The sequence below is a fragment of the Phalacrocorax aristotelis genome, chromosome 4 (genome assembly GCF_949628215.1).
Source record: "Phalacrocorax aristotelis chromosome 4, bGulAri2.1, whole genome shotgun sequence".
NCBI classification, from domain to species: domain Eukaryota; kingdom Metazoa; phylum Chordata; class Aves; order Suliformes; family Phalacrocoracidae; genus Phalacrocorax; species Phalacrocorax aristotelis.
The window spans coordinates 47,331,998-47,350,637 of record NC_134279.1 but is presented as its reverse complement, the minus strand read 5'-3'; the positions used below and the strand labels follow the sequence as shown (position 1 = coordinate 47,350,637).

General features: G+C 41.4%; 2 protein-coding genes across 4 annotated transcripts in view; one reads left to right on the top strand and one right to left on the bottom strand.

Annotated features, from left to right (window-relative positions):
- The window catches only part of WWC2 (WW and C2 domain containing 2), a 104,275-nt gene extending 100,416 nt beyond the window's left edge, over positions 1-3,859 (bottom strand). Inside the window, exon 1 of one of the 2 annotated variants that reach the window (XM_075091178.1) lies at positions 3,439-3,859. In XM_075091178.1, coding sequence (XP_074947279.1) covers positions 3,439-3,569 — 131 coding nt within the window. In that variant the 5' untranslated portion in view covers positions 3,570-3,859. The remainder of the gene's footprint in view (positions 1-3,438) is intronic. The other variant, XM_075091177.1, reaches the window with a different exon arrangement.
- The window catches only part of DCTD (dCMP deaminase), a 60,045-nt gene continuing 44,858 nt past the window's right edge, over positions 3,454-18,640 (top strand). The window contains exon 1 of one of the 2 annotated variants that reach the window (XM_075091185.1): positions 3,454-3,532. The gene's annotated coding sequence lies outside the window, so the exon portion shown is untranslated. Of the gene's footprint in view, positions 3,533-18,028; positions 18,119-18,640 lie in introns of those variants that run through there. The other variant, XM_075091184.1, reaches the window with a different exon arrangement.

Here is an 18,640-nt window from a genome sequence, read left to right as displayed (position 1 = left end):
TCTGTTGGTTCCATTAAGGAATATAACAAACATGAGGCCTACTTAAAAATGTGCTGAATGATAAAAAACCAAAATTTGCTTCAAATTTTTGTCTCCAGCCCAAGCCCCTCTTAATTCCCTATCAGAGAAAAACCACAGCAACACCATACTGTAACTCAGTATCCCAGGAACTTGAAAGACTTTCAAGGGAACTTCAAAGATAAGTATGAATTCTTCTAACCCTTTCTCACCTTTTCATCTCGCTCATCCTCTTCAGTCCATAGTTGTCTTTTTATAACTCGATCAAGTAGTAGCAGGATACGACTGATATTTTGGGCTATTTCCCTTCTTACAACAAACTAGTTTCAGACTAACTGTCAAGATCAGTGAGTTCTCAGTTTGCTGTAGCTTGGAGTGATAAACAAAGAAATAACATCTACATATTTAGCAAGTGAAAATGTTACTACAAATCCCAAATTCTTGCCTTTATGTTTCTTTCTCACACTTCATATCTTAAAGTGCCCTCTCTTTCGGGCCACCAGTCTTCAAAACAAATCAACACAGTACCCTAAGTGTTTGGAGAGAAAAATCACTGTTGAATAGTGCAAAACATTAAAAACCCCCCAAGAACACAGCAGTTCAAATAGCTTCCACAACACTCCTAAAACACAAGCCAAGTCACTCTTGCCCTTACAGTGTCAGCTTCTCTAACGTCAATGGGATTACTCAGATAAATGAAGTGGGCAAAACTAAAACCTGAGCCCTAAGCCTGAAGCTGACGTGAGGTTTTCTTCACAGATGTACACAAGGCTATCATTAACAGACCTGCACCACATAAGCAGTAACAAATACATGTACTATCAGAACAGTCCAGAAAAGCACAAGAAAAAAGCACCACTAAATTAAAAAAGAAAGCACACAGATTTTTCCAAGAAGCTTTGAAATACAGCATTTTCAACTGTCAGCTTATTTCTAGGCATGAATATTTTAAACCTGTAAAAAAGAGGCTCCCAATTGTGTTCAAATACACCTGGCAAGCCACAGACATATGGCTGATGTCGCACAGCACTTGTCTTCAGTATTTGTATCTTCTGAATCAAAGAGGATAAAAATTATTTTAAAACATCAAACGTGACTTTTCTATGTAATCATGTAGGGAATGCAGTGTAACAACAGCAGAAGGAATATTGTCCATAAAAACTTATCTATTGTACACTTGCTTTACCAATGAAAGATTTTAGGAGCCCATGTATTACAATATTCCACAAGTAAATTGTGAAGACTTTATGACCTCCATCAGAGAAAATAGTTGGGGGGGAAAAAAAAAAGCCTTAAAAGTATCCTCAAATGAGGGAATGTGTTTTCAGTCTTTCTGTAGAACCCATTATCTTCATTTTGACAATTTAAGATCAGTTTTAGAGACAGCACGAATCCAGATTTTCTTGTATTGACAAACTTGGAAGATCACTTTTCATTTTTTCTGACAGCAAGCCCTAATTATATCCTGTACGGTTTCCAAGCATATATTCTCTAAATACCTGGAAGATACAATGGAATCTAGAGCAAAGTCATTACAGGACTTCCACACATTTCTCATGCACTTCTCCAAACCAGGTCACCAACACAAATACAGGTTGTAAATACAGATATTGTACATATAAATACCGTAAGCTGCACATTAAATGGGCTTGTCAGTCTCTCTTCTGTGCAGGCAATTCAGCTTCACAGTTGAGCCACGTACACTAAAGCATGGGTTCTCTCAAGCTCCTACAGCAAAACCTCTCTTTCTGTTTGTTTTGCGTGCCTGACATAGGTTAACAATTATTTCCAACACCACTCTTTCTAAGAAAGGTCTTTACTTCCTTAGTTCTCATTACAGATTGAGTCTCAGGGCGACTTCTCTTCCACCTGTAATCAAGATATTAATGAAACAGTATTTCTCCTATCTCTGTAGGATGGCAAACATACAAGTGTTATTCACTTAGCTGTCTACTCTGCTAATAATAGTGAAGACTCAAATTTTACCAAACATTACTACTCTTGAACATTTTAGGGCTACAGAATGTGTAAAATTTTTTAATTAGTACACTAATGAGGCCGTATTACGAGTACACTCCAATGTCACGTTTTGCTTTACCTCAATCATACCTTCTTGTATTCTGCTTTGCAAGCACAAGTTAAAAGTTTAAAACCAAACAAAACTTCAAACCCACTCTTTCTAGAGACAGTAAAAACATACGTTTTTGTTTTCTGCGGTAACAAAAGAAGTACTCAATCACCTGAGAAGGCCAAGTATAAGAAAAAACACTGTCCGTATACCTTACCACTTCGCTAATATTTACAAGGTATTTAACATGTTTTTGAAGCACAAAGGAATTTAAGTATTAAGTTTGCCACTACTGGAATTTGCTGTAATAGCAAGTAGGACAGAGAAGCAGGCCTAACACAGCATATGATGCTTGTCAAAACTTTCCCTATGCAGCTTACAGCCAGCAAGTTTCGTCAGAACTACCTTTTCTAGTTTTATCAGAGAAATACAAACCAAGGCCTTCATTTATAATTCAGTGCCGCTTGTTCCATACATTTATAATGTCTTTTAAAAGTTTTTGATAGTTAGACCTCACTGTTTTCGATAGCAACATTCTGTTTTGTAATACACACAAAGTTTTGTTCTTTAATTGCTTTTCAAGACCGCTTTGGACAAAATACACGTTTTACAAGAGGTATCTCGGCCGTCTATCACCCAGCTGTTAAAAATAGCCACGGAACCCTACCCAAAGGGCCAGGATCCCTCCCCAGCGGAGACCTGCCCCGGTGATCCCGGGGGAGAAGCCTTCCAGCCGGTTACCTCGCTGACTGAAGCGCTCGCTAAGGAGGTTTGCCCATTTACAGTGCTTAGACCTGGAACGGGCAGCAAACGCCCGGGGCTCCGGCCGGCGGGGCTCTGAGAGGATTTGGGCTTGCTGAGGCCTAGCGAGCACACCAGGCCTCCGGCAGCCCCGGCTCCTTCTCCGCCGGCAGCGCGGACCTCTGCGGGCGGCCAGGCGGGCCGGGGGGCAGGCGGTCCCCGGGGAGGGGGGCCACGGGAGGGACAGGCGACCGGGACGCTCCGCCGGCCGGGAGGGAGGGAGGCGGCCCCGCACCGCGGCGCCCCGAGGAGAGGGATGGCGGAGAGCCAGCGCCTCTGGTTTGGGAGGGACTCGCAAACTTCGGTACCTGTCGGGAACTCCACAAACGCCAGCGACCGCCGTCGCCTCCGCGAAGAGCTCTACAGGCTTCCCCCCAACATGAACTCACGCAATGGGCTGCAAACCGGGGCTCCTCCTGCCCTCCCGCGTCCCGAGGCGGGCACCCCACCCCCCCGCTCCCCCTCCCGCGACTGAGCTGCCCCAGCGGCGGGGGGCCCGGCACCGCCGCTCCCACCCCCGGGCCTCGCCACCTCCCTGCCCGCGCACCCACCTGTCCCGGGGGTCGATCCAGCTGGTTTGCCTGGTGTTGTGGTCGATGTAGAAGACTTTGCCGTCGTAATCCCTCGCCTCCTCCCAACCATCGGGTAAGGGGAGCTGCCCATTCCCCGCTTTTCTAGGCATGGTCGGGCGGCGGGGGTAGCTGCTCCATAGGGACAGAAAGAAAGACGGGAAGCGGGAAAAGCCCCCACCCGAGGAGGGAGGACGGGGAAGGGGCCGGGGGCCGCGCAGCGGACCGCTCGCGGAAGCCCAGGAAAGCCCTCCTCGGCGGCCCGGTCTCAGTCCACCATGCCGGGGCTGCCGCCCTGGCCGCGCCGCGGCAGCCCGGGTCAGGGTTGCCGGCGGAGCCCAGCTGCCGTCTGGGCGCGGGGAGCCCGGCTGAGCCCCGGGCGGCCGCGGCCGCCGCTCATTAGCATGAGATTAGCATCCGTCTCATCTGCATGCACATTCCTGCCGCCGCATTCCTCAGGGTTAACCCTGCCGCCGCCGCCGGGCTGGGCTGGGCAGGCCCGGCCGTGGCTCCGGGACGTGAAACGTCCAGCGGGGGAAGGCGCGGGGCAGGCCGGAGGGCAGGGGCCGGAGGGTGGGGGGGAACGCGTCCCCTCCTGCTCCCAAACGAGCTGTGCACGCCGCACGCAGAGGTTCGGCCGGCGCGGGGGTAGGGAACAACCACCTGAGGGGGACCGGCGGCCTCGCGGACCGGGGTACCGCCCGCGCCCCAGCGCCTGCACGTCCCGGGCGCTTGAGCGCTCCGGCCGCCTCCCCGCAGCCTTTTTGGGGAGGTGGGGGGGGCGCAGGAGCCCCCCTCCCCCAGCAGCTGAGAGCGGCGCGAATGGGCGGCAGACCCGCGGCCAGGGCTGCAGCACCCCGGCCTGAGGGCCGGCCACCGGCGCCTCCCTTTGTCTGCGAACGTGCTGCCGGCCCCGCGTCAGGTGGCGCGGGAGACTTTGGCCCGGGGGATGTCCTGGTCCTGGGGAGCCTGACCCGGGAAAAAGGCAGATTTAGCACTGCCTCCATGCCCTGGGTCATGGTGGTGTCGAGAGGGTTTCTAGTCCTTTCCATTTAGGTTCTGCTAACCTTGCTTCACGTCCTTGTGAACTCTTGCTAAACTCCAGCGAGGCTCAAGGGTTCCGAAAAAGGACCTTGCCATTTAAAATACCTAAGTTCAAAATTTAAATAAAAAAGGGAACTCTTCTTTAACCTTGGAAGTACCTAAACTTACCTTCCCCCCCCCCCCCCCCCGCCCCGGTTTTAACAGAAGCACCACACACCATTAGTGCCCTGAACTGTTCTGGCCTAAAAAGCAGGGGGCTAAGTGGCATTAAGTATAGAATCCAGGTGTGAATTACTGAGCATTTTATCTAACATTTGCCACGGGAGAAGAGTACTCCGGGCTGGTTACCATGGTTCAGCTGATAGAATGTAACTTAATGAGCTCTATTAATTTGCATGTGTATCTGATTCCCAAGATTTGGCACCAGAAGTAGAGCACCTATGGGGGAATATGACTCCCTAGTTTAGTGGCTAAGACTCCTAGGTAACCCAAGTTTTAGTCTCTGTTTCCTATAATGTTTTATTTATTTTCAGTTGAAGTTACTGGTTTAAAGTAACAAAAATTGCCTGGGAGAGGAAGTCTGGGATGCAGAGCTGTCCTTTTTCTTTCTTTTTTTTTTCTTTTTTTTTTTTTTAATCTGTTTATCTACTCCATTATAGCTACCTTTAGTGTTCAGCTCTGTGAATTATTCTTCTGAGACAATTTACACTTATTAAGTACTGGACTTGTTCAGTGCATAACAAGTTTTTGGATTCTACTTCAGGGGCCACATAGCTGATAATTAGGCATTGCAGTAACTAATTTACAGGTATCTAAGTCCCATTGTTGGATCTGCTCCTAAATAGAAATAAGTACCAGCAAGATATGTTTTTAATTTAGCTAAGACCTTTATTAGTCATATATTATTCTATAACACTATCTCTGCAAATGGCTTGTATGCCTCCCCAAAATGCTTGTACATTGAGCTCTAGACTATCTTGAAGATTTTATTTTACTTCTATTGCATTAAGGTAATTTGCAGTGAAACTACATTCATGAAGTAAGGCCCTGGTGGTTAACAGTGGAGAAAAACTGAGCCGTTCTAACTTTTGTATATCTGTAACAGTTCAGCCACTTACGGAAAGCAGCAGGATCATTGCCTATTAAAGTGACGGACTACTGTATTTTCATTGAGAATATTAAGTTTCAATGAGCTGATTGGTTTAGGAAGTCCAGTCTTGTTTTCCACCAGTGTAAAAAAGCACTTTTACTGTCCAATTGCATTTGTGTTGTTTTAAATAGTCTACTAATTTTATAAACTTGTTTATAGGTGACATCCTACAGTGAGAAAGTACATGTGGTAGTTGTGGGACAGGATAAACTTCATTTCCTTTTCCCTTTTAACATTCAGTTTGAGTTATCAATAAGATGTTTTGTCGCCTAAGTTGATGATAAGCTATAGAGGATATACTTTTCTTTCTGAAAATAGCTGCCAGTTACTTATCTTTGGCATTAACAAGGAGCTTTTATAATGATACAGCCTTTTTCATCCTGAAAAAGCAGGCCTGTTATACAGCAGCACTCCTATACTCCTACTCTCTAAATAATCTACAGAAAAGAAAACATGAGATTCAAAAGTCTGTAATACCAAGACAAAACTGAAACCTCATTTATGTCAATACTTTCCCTGAAGCTAATTATGGCACCCGAGATAATACCTAATTCCTATTCTATGTCACCACCAAGGCAGTCGGAACCACGTCTTTGGTTAGTAGTCAGATGAGATCCCCGTGGATGTGGATCTGATTTATAACCATCTTTACCCAGGTAAAACTTCTTGTCAGAAAACATCAGTATGTTCATTTCCACAAATAGATCGAAATTGCAGTTCTTAAATTTTGGAAATAAATATACTAAGATCATTGCATAGTTGTCTAATTTCTATACATATGCTTGTGTGTGTGTATACGGATGTGCTTAGACTTAAATATAAACTGTTGCATGGTAATCATTAGGCTCTCACCTTCCTCCCTCCATCTTCCACTGTTTGAGTACTTCATTGTGTTTGTATTTATAGTTAAGAGTCTAGAGTCCAGAATGCAAGGACTACTTAGGAATGGCAGTATTTGAAGGCAGACTGACTTCAAGTCAGTCACAAAGTAGGTAATATTTGTGTAAATAAATGCCAGACCTTTAATACTACCAGTGAGAACGTTTAGCTTTTTGAAGGACTGCTATTGTTGTACAAAACAGAATCCAATTATCCTCTCGGTTTTTGCTCTTTTGTAATTTGGACTGGTAGAAAATAATTTCTTCCACTATCCTTTAATATTTTATCATACACCTAATATAGGAAGGCAGAGCAGATGTTCATAATGATCCTGTTTAGCCTAAAATATGCTATAAATTCTAACTAAAAGTAGTTTTGCAAGTATACCTCCTACATCTCAACTGATAACCTGCCTAGCATTTCATGCTGACATTGTCAGCTGACAACATACCACAGATTGTTTGGCTTAATTGCATAAGACAGTATAGTTCAGAAGATGTAAGCATGCTTTATTCAAAACACAGAAGGGTGCATATGGAGGAGTTGTCCAAAAGCACAGAACAATGTAGCTATGGCATGACTTAAGTATTTATCAGTAAGTATGATAAATAACAAGATACGCTCAACGAAAAGGAGCTAATTGTTCCTCTCTTTTGCTTTGCATATGCATGTTTAACTGGTCTGGAGAAGTTCACGTTGTAAGTAGTACATAGTTAAAGGGCTGAGTTAAAGGGAATTATAATCATAACTGGTTTGTGCCCTTTCTACTTACTGTTACCAGCTAGGAGAAAAAATGTCTATGCGAAAATTTAAAACAAGTCTGGAAGTCGCTGAATCTGGAAAGCTGGTCTGCAAAGGCAAATGGTTGTGCCCCGTCACATAATGAGAAGCATACCCTGCTCCAGTGTGTACTAGTGGAGTTAATCTCCTGACACTCTCCGCTCACTACTTCACTACTTCTTTCACAGTAAATCTGTTCCTGGGACTGACTGTGATCAAAAAAGGCATATTTGTACTTTGTCCTTTCATAACAAGAGACTTCCTTAACATGATGATCCAGCAGAGTGACATCCCTGAAGAAATTTACAGCTGTTACAACTCTAACTTGTACTATGGCCACAAATGGCCCTGAATCAAGAGCCACAGCTGTCTCCCTGAAAATCTACATAGTTCAGCCTCCACTGCTTTCAAACAGGATTTGAGTGCAGAATGAATTACGAAGTCTGGTGACAGAATTAATTTCTAAAAACATCTGACAAAAATGTTTGAAAATGGATATTGGTTATGTTGAGTTTCTTTAGGCACTTAAACACAGTGTTTATTGTTGTCCAAATATTGACAAGTCTGACGTCCCTCACATATAACTACTGTAGAATGCTAAAAAATAGTATTTTCAGCTTTATAAATATTTAACAACAGTAAATTTAATCTGACAGCTATGTTTTTAAAAAAATAGAACTCCTTTATGCTGCAATGTTTTTAGTTTTGAAAAGGGGTTTAAAAGTCCTGTAAAGAAAAACAGTGTACATGGGTGAGGGAGGAAAGGAGGAGGAGTGCTACTTTTACTATCGTCAGCTTCTGATGCATGTATACATCTGATAGTAAAAGATCTTTGAATAATGTTGTTTCTGGTTGAATTTATAATGCGGCTCTGCAGAAGTGATGGAGCCAGAGAACAACTTTGATAGAGTTTATGCTCATTCAGCTTTTCTCTTTACTCCAAAACCTGCTCTTTCCACTGATATTCAATTGGACAATTTGCTGCTAAAATAGGATGTCCTACAAAGCCTTCTGAGAGTATCAGTGAAAAAGACCGTACCAGATTCTGATTCAAATGAATATATACTAGCTTTTTTTTTTTTTCCAGAATTTTGGCCTTATTTTTGCCTTCAGGCATGCATAGAAGAAAGTAATGAGCAATTACACAGTTCAAGTCCTTGCAGACATAATTCTAATCCCATAAATATAAAAATAAGTGCACAGAACAATTTTAACTGATTGTTAGTCTGATTAAAAGTTTAGTATAAGTAGAATGGAAATGATGTGGTAAGAGCTTTGCCTCAAACCTAACTACAGAAATGCGAGTAAGGTTTTCATGGTAGAATCTTCTCAAACTCACCCCAAGCCACTCATTAAACTAACTTAGCATTCAGTTTTCCTAACTCTGATTCATACTGCTGATATTTCTGTGGACAAAGAAAAAAGAAGATGGAGAATTTGGGTTGTTCCAGAAACACTAGGATTGATGAGGTCCAAATTAGCCTCTATCATATGGCTCTCTAGAGGCATATTCCCACAGAACTGATATGTTGTCTTAATGTTACATCTTCCACAGAAACAGCCTTGCTGTATTTTTTCAATATATCTCTCGATACTTGTACACACAAAATTTAACTTTCCTACGTTTTGTCTATGGATCTATGGAATTGTGGTGTTTATTCACTGCTGTGTGATGACTTTGGAGAACCACAAAAGCACACCTAGTCAGGCAAGAAGGTTCCCAAGAGCCCAGTCTTCTTTTTTGGCTGAGTGTAAGACAGAAGTAGGCCAGCAACAGAGGATTTCTGCTCATCGGCAGGGAGGGAAGAATGAAGGAGTTTCTTAATAACAGCTCCTTTGGTGGGGAACAGCAGTTAATTTCTTACAGTATTTAAGATACTCCATCAGGTAGTATACAAGTGCACAGGTTTACAGAGCTAATGCCTTTAACAGTCCCTCTCTACTGGTGCAAGGAGTGAGTGCTCCCACCACAGCCAGAAGAAAGGACTTATATCTGCTGTGTTGTCTCTAAGTGGGGCAACAGATGAAATACAAAAAGGAATGGTTTAGCAACGATATCATGAAGTACGTTTCTTCTCTGTATCATCCATGTACTTTCAGAAACACAGTGCAGTAAATGAAGTAGAGTGGACTTGTTGACTGAGTATTTTAACACCTGCATTACAAAAAAAACCCCTATTCTCTGACTGATGGGGAGGCTTAGGGAACCTTTCTTCTAACAAATGAAAAATCTTGTTTGAAACACAAAACAGGTATGAACCTGCCAAGCTATTAACATGAATAAAAAATACTTCATTTCTCTTTCACCCACTTTTCACCTCTTTTTTTACCCTCAAAAAATACAGTTTCTTTGCATGAATGCAAAGTACTTTTACTTCTGTCCTGGCCAACAACAAAGGAACTTCAATCCTATCTTATTGCTAACTGGCACTCAAAGCCATGCTGCACAAATAAAATCTGAGTCTGTGCAAATTCATAGCAAAAATGGGACTGATGCATCAATACCAAGATGTAGTGCTGCTAGACTGCTAGAGATGCAACTAAATTGTATGACTCGTCCCGTGGCAATTTTCATTCTAGTCTGTTTATCCAAAACCCAGAACCCAGTGTTTACACATATTGAAGGACTGAAAAAATTTAAAGAACACAGCATGATATTATTATGTTCACTTTGCAGTGGACATAAAAAAAATGTATTAAGTGACTTGATGAAGTAAAAAATACCTAAATGAAATAGGATAGGGATTAGAACATAGGATGCTTTCAGCTCCTGAGCTGAATCTGTTGAACTGCATTGTGTCATTTTTATTATTTCAATATGTGGTGTCAGAAATACTTGCAGTAAGCTTTCTTATCACAAGGAAAAGATTATCATTCATACAAAAATTCCTTTTATTCAGTATCTCATTCCCAGGTAAAATGTGATGTATAAAAGTTATCAATTCCGTATGGTCAAGCATATGTTATGAAATACTTGTGCCCACATATAAGAGACATGACAATATTTCAACAGCTCTCTTCTTTGAATTTCTTGGTGAAGAAATATAACAAAAGCATAAATTTTAGTTAGCTGTACTTGTGCTTATAAATGAAATACACTAATGAAGCAATAACCTCCCACAGCGTAAAAAGATTACACTGGACAATAATTCAAAGAAAATAATTCAAAGCTAGGCAAAGTCTGCAAAATTTAAGTATTAAAATGTAATCCTTGGGCTATGAAACGTCAGAGCTGTTGCCAATAATCAGCTGTTCTGTAAAGGGGTGATTGTAAAGCCAAAAGATATACGGTTGATGCTTATACCAAAGGAATCACAGAATCACAGGATGGTTCAGGTTGGAAGAGACCTCTTGAGATCATCTTGTTCATCCCTCCTGGTTAAGCAGGGCCACCTAGAGACGGTTGCCCAGGGCCATGTCCAGACAACTTTTTAATATCCCCCTAAGGTGGAGATTCCACAGCCTCTCAGGGCAACCTGTTCCAGTGCTCAGTCACCCTCACAGGAAAAAAATGTTTCCTGATGTTCAGAGGGAACCTCCTTGTTTAATTTTGTGCCTGTTGCCTCTGGTCGTGTCACTGTGCACCACTGAAAAGAGCCTGGGTCCATCTTCTTTGCACCCACCCTGCCATCAGGTATTTGTATACACTGATGAGATGCCCCTGCACCTTCTCTTCTCCACCGAATAGTCACAACTCTCACCAGGACCCCAAGACGTTTTCTGCAAAGCTGCTTTCTGCAAAGCAGCCAGTTGTCCTGGAGTATGTACTGGTACATGAGGTTATTCTTCCCCAGGTGCCAGTCATTGCATTTTTCTTCGCTGAATTTCATGAGATTCCTATTTGCCCACCTCTCCACTTCTTTAAAGAGGACCAAAGCGTGCCACATAATTAAAACATACCAAAACAAAGAAAATATTACACTGCAAACTGTCTTCCTGAATTCTAGACCAGAGGTGCCCCTGCAAGGAAGCAGCTGGGTGTTTAGAATCGGTGCTGCTTTCCCTTTAGTCTTGCTAGACAATCAGAACAGGAGGTAAACCTCAGGATTGCAATCTGCAGCCTTCAGCAATATCATCAATGTCATCACTCACAAATGACCTTGCTTCTTATATGGAAGCATTAATACATGTTTCTGCAACTCAACATGCCACCTTCAGCAATAGAAACACATAAAAGCATTCTTTTATATAAAGAAGAAAAATGGTGTTTTCAAGCACTAGCTCAGAAACTCTCTGATTACTTAATCATTGATACCATTTTTTCAGAATATAACAAATGTGGAAGAAGTACAATGCTCTTATGTGGCAGCCTGCTTCCCACTCAAGGAACTCAGAAACAATTGGTTTGGGCTTTTTTTCAGATCGCAGAATTAGACCTTTCAACCAAGGAAATAAAATGGAGTGTATCTTCAAAGTGTAGCGGAGCAAGTGTTGGTTGTTCTACAGCTTCCATCTAGATTCACCCCCATATACTTAAACCAAGATTCATGGTAGTTTTTCATATATCACTGATGGGGGTGGGGGTAGGAAAGGTAGTATCACCTTTTTCTGTGGCAGGTGCTCATGCCTTCTCTTTACTGTGCCTTCCCTTTCCCAACTCCTTTCTTCTTACACCTGCTCCCTCTGATGCTCCTATTGCTCTGCAGCCACCAGCTCTGACTTGCCAGGGCCGGGGCTGCAACAGAGCTAACGCTAATGGACCTGGCTTACTCCATGCAACTGGTGTCTCTGTGTGGTGCTCCCCAGTGTGTGCTGTCGTACCTGTATCAACCATGCTGCTCCCTTTTCTGGAGCATCCCACATCCCCACTCCTTGGAACAGTCTTGTCAGTGGCTGCAGTCACCACCATAGCTGTTGCTGTGAAGAGCTGGCAAAGGACCGCGCTGCCAACAGTGACATCTGCTGTTAGAATCAGTGGCTGGGGTTGCCACTCAAACCATCCCACTCTTGTAACACACAAAAATAGGGTCAAAGCCAGAAAAGGGGTGCTCACCCCTGGATTCTGCCCCGGAGGGGCTCTGAGTGGAGGTCCTTTGGTGGCCTTGAAACAGCACCAATGCCTGGCCTCCCCAGCAGCTTCATCTCGTGACAGCTGGAAGAAGAGGCAACTGGAGGTTGCAAGCCATTATCACCCCTGGAGTCGGTGTGCCTTCTACACTAGTTGCAGGGAAAGAGCAGTTCTCAAGTTATACATAACATCTCTAATCACAGGCTCTGAGGTGCTGTTAAGAGAAAGCAAAGATCTGACCAATTAAATACATGTTTTTAAAGGTTTAGGTTGTTTTTATAGATCATGAGCATGCTAACACAAGCCTTTGTTTTATTTCGGTAAGAGGTGGCAAGGAAATAACACTGGGGCAGGGGAGAAGAAGGTAAGGAGTTGTTCATGAAAAGAAGTTTTCTTGAATCAAAGAAATCCTTGAAGGAAATCATGTTTCAGAAAAAAAAAATCTCAGAAGGAACACAAAAAATTCTCAAAAGCATATACGTACACATTTTGTGTCCGTAATGCCACATGAAAGGTTAATGCATTTCTGTATATATCTTTAAGAGATCTTTTTCAGTGTATCACCATAAATGAAGAAAAGCTAAATACAGCAAAAGCTCCTCTGCTGTAGTGAACCTGTAGTACTACTCCTGCCCTTTATCCTATAAGGCAAGAAAGAAAAAGTAGTGTACGCTGCCTTTTAATGCAGCGGAGGCCTCTCGCTAGTCATTTTGTTTCATCTCTCTTCTCAGTATTCCACATCTGTGGAATATGCTTCTCCAGCAAACTCATTTTAATAACATATTCTAATCCATTAAACTCACTCTGGTGAGCTTGCAGTGAACCGTGACATTTCCAAATCAAAGTAAAATCAAAGGCCTTAAACCAGACTGCAGAGCTAAAATTCTCTTTCATATACCTTCACTTTATTTACAGAGGATTCATATGTTCAAATATACCAAATCATCATGACAGAATAATTATGATGTCTTGTCATGTCATATTTTTTGAAACAATGTCAAATACTGAAGGACCTGCAGAAAACTAAGAAATAGCAAAAAACCCCAAAGCCAAACAATGATGGATGAAAGACAACACATAATGAGCATGTCAAAACTTTCTGTTTTCTCTGCTGCTTTACCTGACAGTTGATACTTTTACAGCACCAAGTGAAGTCCAGTGATTTAAATCCTTAACATGTTCTCCTATTCCAAATGCCATCTAGCTGGGTACAGGGCAAACACTGTAAATTCCAGGGTATGATGAGGCTTCTTAACCTCTGCAAAGCCTTGCTTTTCCTGGGTTATAACTACATGGATTGTTGCACATGATTTCTGAGATACGATATTGTCCCAAACTGTAGCTAGGCTTATTCATATTTTTAATCTATGTACCTTTATAAGCAAATTGTTCTGGGGCAAGTCACAGGAGCAGACCTTCTTGAAAACAAATACGTAGCAGATAGGAAGAAAACTATATTGGTAAAGTAAGCAAGGATAATGGAATACCAAACCAAATAGAAAAAAAATAACTTTTAGGGTTGCCTTCAAATGATTGCAGGAAACCCAAAGATCTGAATGTTAGTAACTGTTAAATTTCTATTTGAAGCAAGTCAAGCAGGTGATTTTTGCATCCGCTTCAAATATTGGATTTTCATTTTAGTGCTCTATGTATAGCTACAGAAAAGAGATAAACATTTCCATGTCAGAATTCTTCACTGTTATATTTTATCAGATGTGTTTAAATCTCACCTTGCACAAGGGGAAATGACTATTTCTGTTTTTCAAATGTACATGATATGTTCAAATCACTTCTTAATCTTGGTAAGTTTTTGCTATAAAGCTTATTTTCCAGTCCCTTAATAATTTTCATTTCTCTTTTCTGCTCCAATTAAAGGAGATCTTTTTTCAGTTTGAAATACCAGAAATAGAACTTCCCAGCAATAGCCACACTTATGCAAAATACAGGTTATATGGCAACTATCCACTTCTATAGTTTCCACAGTTTTTTGGCCATAGATTGGATTAACTCCTTCTGTCACAACACTTCACTGGGACTCGTGTCCAAGGATTGCTGCTGTGACCTAAGCTCTTCTTCTATGACATGGACTCCCAGGACTAAGGCCATTGTCTTCTAAAGATAACCTGCATACTTGTTTCTCAGATACATGATTTTCTATTTTTCCTGTTGAAACCTGTATTATTTACTTTTGGCCATCATATTCCAAAGCTTTAATTCCAGTCCCAGAGCTATCACACCTATTTTTTCACAATTTACTGTCAGGGCAGGAAATATTTTATCAGCATCATTTATTAATACTTAATGTGCCTTTTCCCCTTCTACAAGACTGAAGTATTTCTTGAGCATGTCTGCTCTTTTCTGCATTATTTCTAATTCTATTGTTACCATCCGTGATGTTACCACTGGTGAATGTGAAAAGCTACACAAAGTCAAAATACAGGACTGAAAGTAGACCTGATGCCATCAAAATTATTCTATGGAAGTTGACATACATTTTAAGGTTTTCCAAACAATGATTTGTGTATACCTTTATTTTACCAGAGTCCATTTTGATTTAATTAATGTTGCATTAAAAAAGGGATTATTTTTCTTTTCTCACAATTTTTAGTGTAATCTTAGTACCATCCATTAATCTTAAAATCCATAAACTTTCTCCAGAAAGGCCACACAATTTAATATAATTTAAAAAAATAAAGGCTAATAGTTATAATAATAATAACAAAAATATTCAAGACCTTACTTCAGCACTACTGCTTTTGCTTTATGCCATTGGTACTTTATTTCACAATGTGTAATTTTAGACTAACTACAAAATAATTTGGGCTATCTGTTTATTATTTAGTCTGGAATTGTTTTGAAAAGATATACTAACTGTGGTTTTATAACGTAAATTTGCAATCTGAGGAAACACGCCTAAAAAATCCTAGGCTTAGAGAAGTTCAATAATCTTGAGTTTCTTCTGCTAAGGGCACCTTTGACATTTTAACAGTCTCCTGACAACTTTTAATTTACCATCTATTCCTAGACGGCCTTTCCTGTCCCCAGCCCTGAACCCTGCCCCCTGTCCAAAAAATCTCAGTTGTCTTTCCTTCAGGGACAGCTTGACAAATTGATGCAGGAATAAAGGTTTATCACTAGTACTGCTGCTCTGACTCTCCGTGTTTGCCTGGAAGAGCTATAGTAAGAGCACAGAAATGGACATAACCCCTTGCTGTAGCTTATCATCTTCTGGACGTTTTCCTGCCATACGAAATTGCGATTTATTGCTCAAATTAATGAACACATACTACGACCTCCCCCAGGGGGGTTTGAGAAGGACCTTTTGGAGCCACCAATCTGTGGCATCAGAAAGCAGCAGACCCCTTTGGTTTCTGTAGGAGCAACACCTGGACCTCCTCTCCTTCCTGCTGGGAGCACTAGGAACAGCACAAGGCATTTTGTCTCCTGGACCATGGAAACGGGCAGCTTCTGCCTCAGCAGCCAGGCTGCATTCCTTCACTGAGTTGCCCTGACTGATGGCATCCTCATCCTGCCACAGCACAGTTTTAAGTAGGGAGGATGCTGGCATGCCTCTTCCCTCTCAGCAAAGGAGATTAATAGGACTTTTCTTATTGCTCGAGGTTTCATGTTTTCTACAGCCGCAGGCAGGCACTACAACAGGTATTAAGCATATCAAGATTTACTTTCAAACTTCTTTTCAAACCACTAGCCTAGCCACTTGGCAAATGCTGATTACCATCTCATGATTTTAGAATCATATTATGACTCTGGAAGGCTCTAAAAGCAAGTTTATGTCCAAAACATATGTGGGAAGGAGATGAATCAGAATAAGTTATGTTAATGCATTAATTATTATAATATTAATAAATTGGTATGTTCATATTATATTAATACTCATAAATTAATATAATAATATATGAATACACAAAAAGTATATTCAAATTGCTCATATCATAACCAGTTTTATCTTATTAAATCCAGAGGGGGAATAAGTGTCACAAACAGGTGAACAAAAGGTTTCTCCTGGCAGGATGAAACCATGTGAACCTGAAGATCCATGGTGTTTGAGAAGCCTTGAGGCACTTTCTGAATTCAGTCTTTCTAACTGTCATTGTGTAAAAGATTCAAATCTGTTTGTATGCATAGATTTTAAGATAACATGTAGATAACAGGTCACATATGTGCAGACAGAGCTGAACCTTGTAAATAAGCAGAAGCTTGGAAGCTTAGGAAAATACAACTTTAAGTTAAATAGCAAAAATAATGGTATGTGTATATATGTATAATTTGACAATACGTTATGTTTTGCTATTCTCTGCTAAGAATGATGCCTTTAATCTCTTGCTGCATCTCAACATTTATTTGACAAACATAACCACAATTTTTTTCATCAATATTACAAAAATTGTGCCTCAAATAAAAATATTGCTGTCATGGGGCAAAACTTTAGAAAATACATGGAGAAGTTATAGTAGCATCCAGGAGTTCATATTTTGTAACCATTTTCATTAAGGGAAACCTTTATTAACAGTTAGCTTTTTTTTCCTCAGCAAAGTGCTTTCAAAACATTTGCTAATTAAAACCTTTATATCTTTTAGACAGTAAAAGTACCTTTTCCAACCTGCAACAGCTATGTAACTTATTTTATTAGTGGTTTAGCAATAAAGTCAGAGAAACCTTTGATTTAATAATTAGCATTTACAGAGTGCTTTCTGCCTTCAAAGCACTTTGCAAACATTAACTAATTAATTCTTGCAACTCCCCTGTAATTTGGGGAAGCAAGTATATTCATACACATTTCCATATGGTTTAGGGAAGAAAGTATTATCTGAGACATTTTATAAAACAGAGAATGAAGACATATAAATGAAGTTATTCACTTAAGTCCACAAAGATGTAACCATCAGAGTAGGAACTGGAACTAAGTTATTTTCCTCATCCTTTTCTGTACTCCAGCTGCCCGGCTCTTCCACTGATTTTCCCTGGAAAGGTCCAGCCAGGTCTGCCAAAGCAAAGCAAAGCTTTGGAAGCTAAGCAGGTCCCTCCATCTTCTCTTTACCCAGCGTCTCAGGCCACTTGCTCGTGGTGCACGCATACCAGAAGAACACGTGCAGTGGTTCACGCGTCAGGCTTGCCTGTGCATGCTGGCCATGGGCGTGTGGCCATCAGACAAGGAGGGGGCAGCAGCAGAGGGTTGCAGTGGGGCCCCTCCGTGGGGCTCCCAGCCCCTGCACCACACACAGGTGGTCACATCTGACAAAGCAGATGCATGGGGCCAGGAGCAGGGAACGGGTGATGCATGGGAGCCTCAGCGGCAGGGTGCGGCATGGGAACCAAGCATTGGACTTAATAGGTCTTGCCCAGGGATGCTCCTCTGGGCTCTCTGACCTCACTAATGAAATCTGCCCACTCTGGTCTGCCTGGTGCTATCTCTCCCTGGCCGCCACCAGAATACAAAAACAAAATTAAAAAAAAGAAGCAGTATTCTCCTGCTGACAGCTTGCATTATTTCTGCCTTGAGTACAACCTGCTACAAGTATTTATTATTGTGGAAGAGGAACACTGTTTGTTCCCTTATGGGTTTACTGATTTGGTACCAACAGTAACATAGCTTTCCTGTCTACTTCACCCCAGCTAGCTACGATGTTATACTGCATTTTAGTCCTGTGATAGATATGTACCTCTGCTCATGCTGCAGGCTGAATGAGGAGTCCACAAGCTGCAAGAAAGCTGCGCCGTGGACCTGATGGTATCAGAGGACAATGAGGAGTCACTTGCAGTGTTTCGACTCAACAGAGGAAGTAAGCTGTCTTGACTCACAGGCTTCAGGAAATTTCCTGAAATTAAGATACTTTTTTTACAGCAAATAAAGACCATTAATAAGATTTCAAAATGAGTAGTTTGTTTTCAGTGAATTTAGGAATTCCATCAGGTACAAAGGCCCAATTAATCATTCTTTGGTTTTGCTAAAACTTGGGAACTAATATTCATCCTTACATTCAGATAAACAATACCATTAAATAATGCAGGAGGTCTGTAAAGATTAGAGAATTAGGGACTAAGCATTCCTTGGTGATCAGCTATTCGTTAAGTATTGACAAGTAACTTTTTGTGTATCTGTTTCTGTAAGCCGAGTCTGTCAAGTGGAGACTACTAGAAAACAGAACAGTGCTGCGTTTTGTATTATTTGTTGTGCCAAGCACTATTTCTCTGTGGAGATGAACAGATTTTTTTTTAATTTGCTATTTTATTGTATTTATAATTAGCCGTCTGGAAAAAAAAGTTCTCTTTTAGCATCTGCAGTGATGCATTGATTCTTTCAT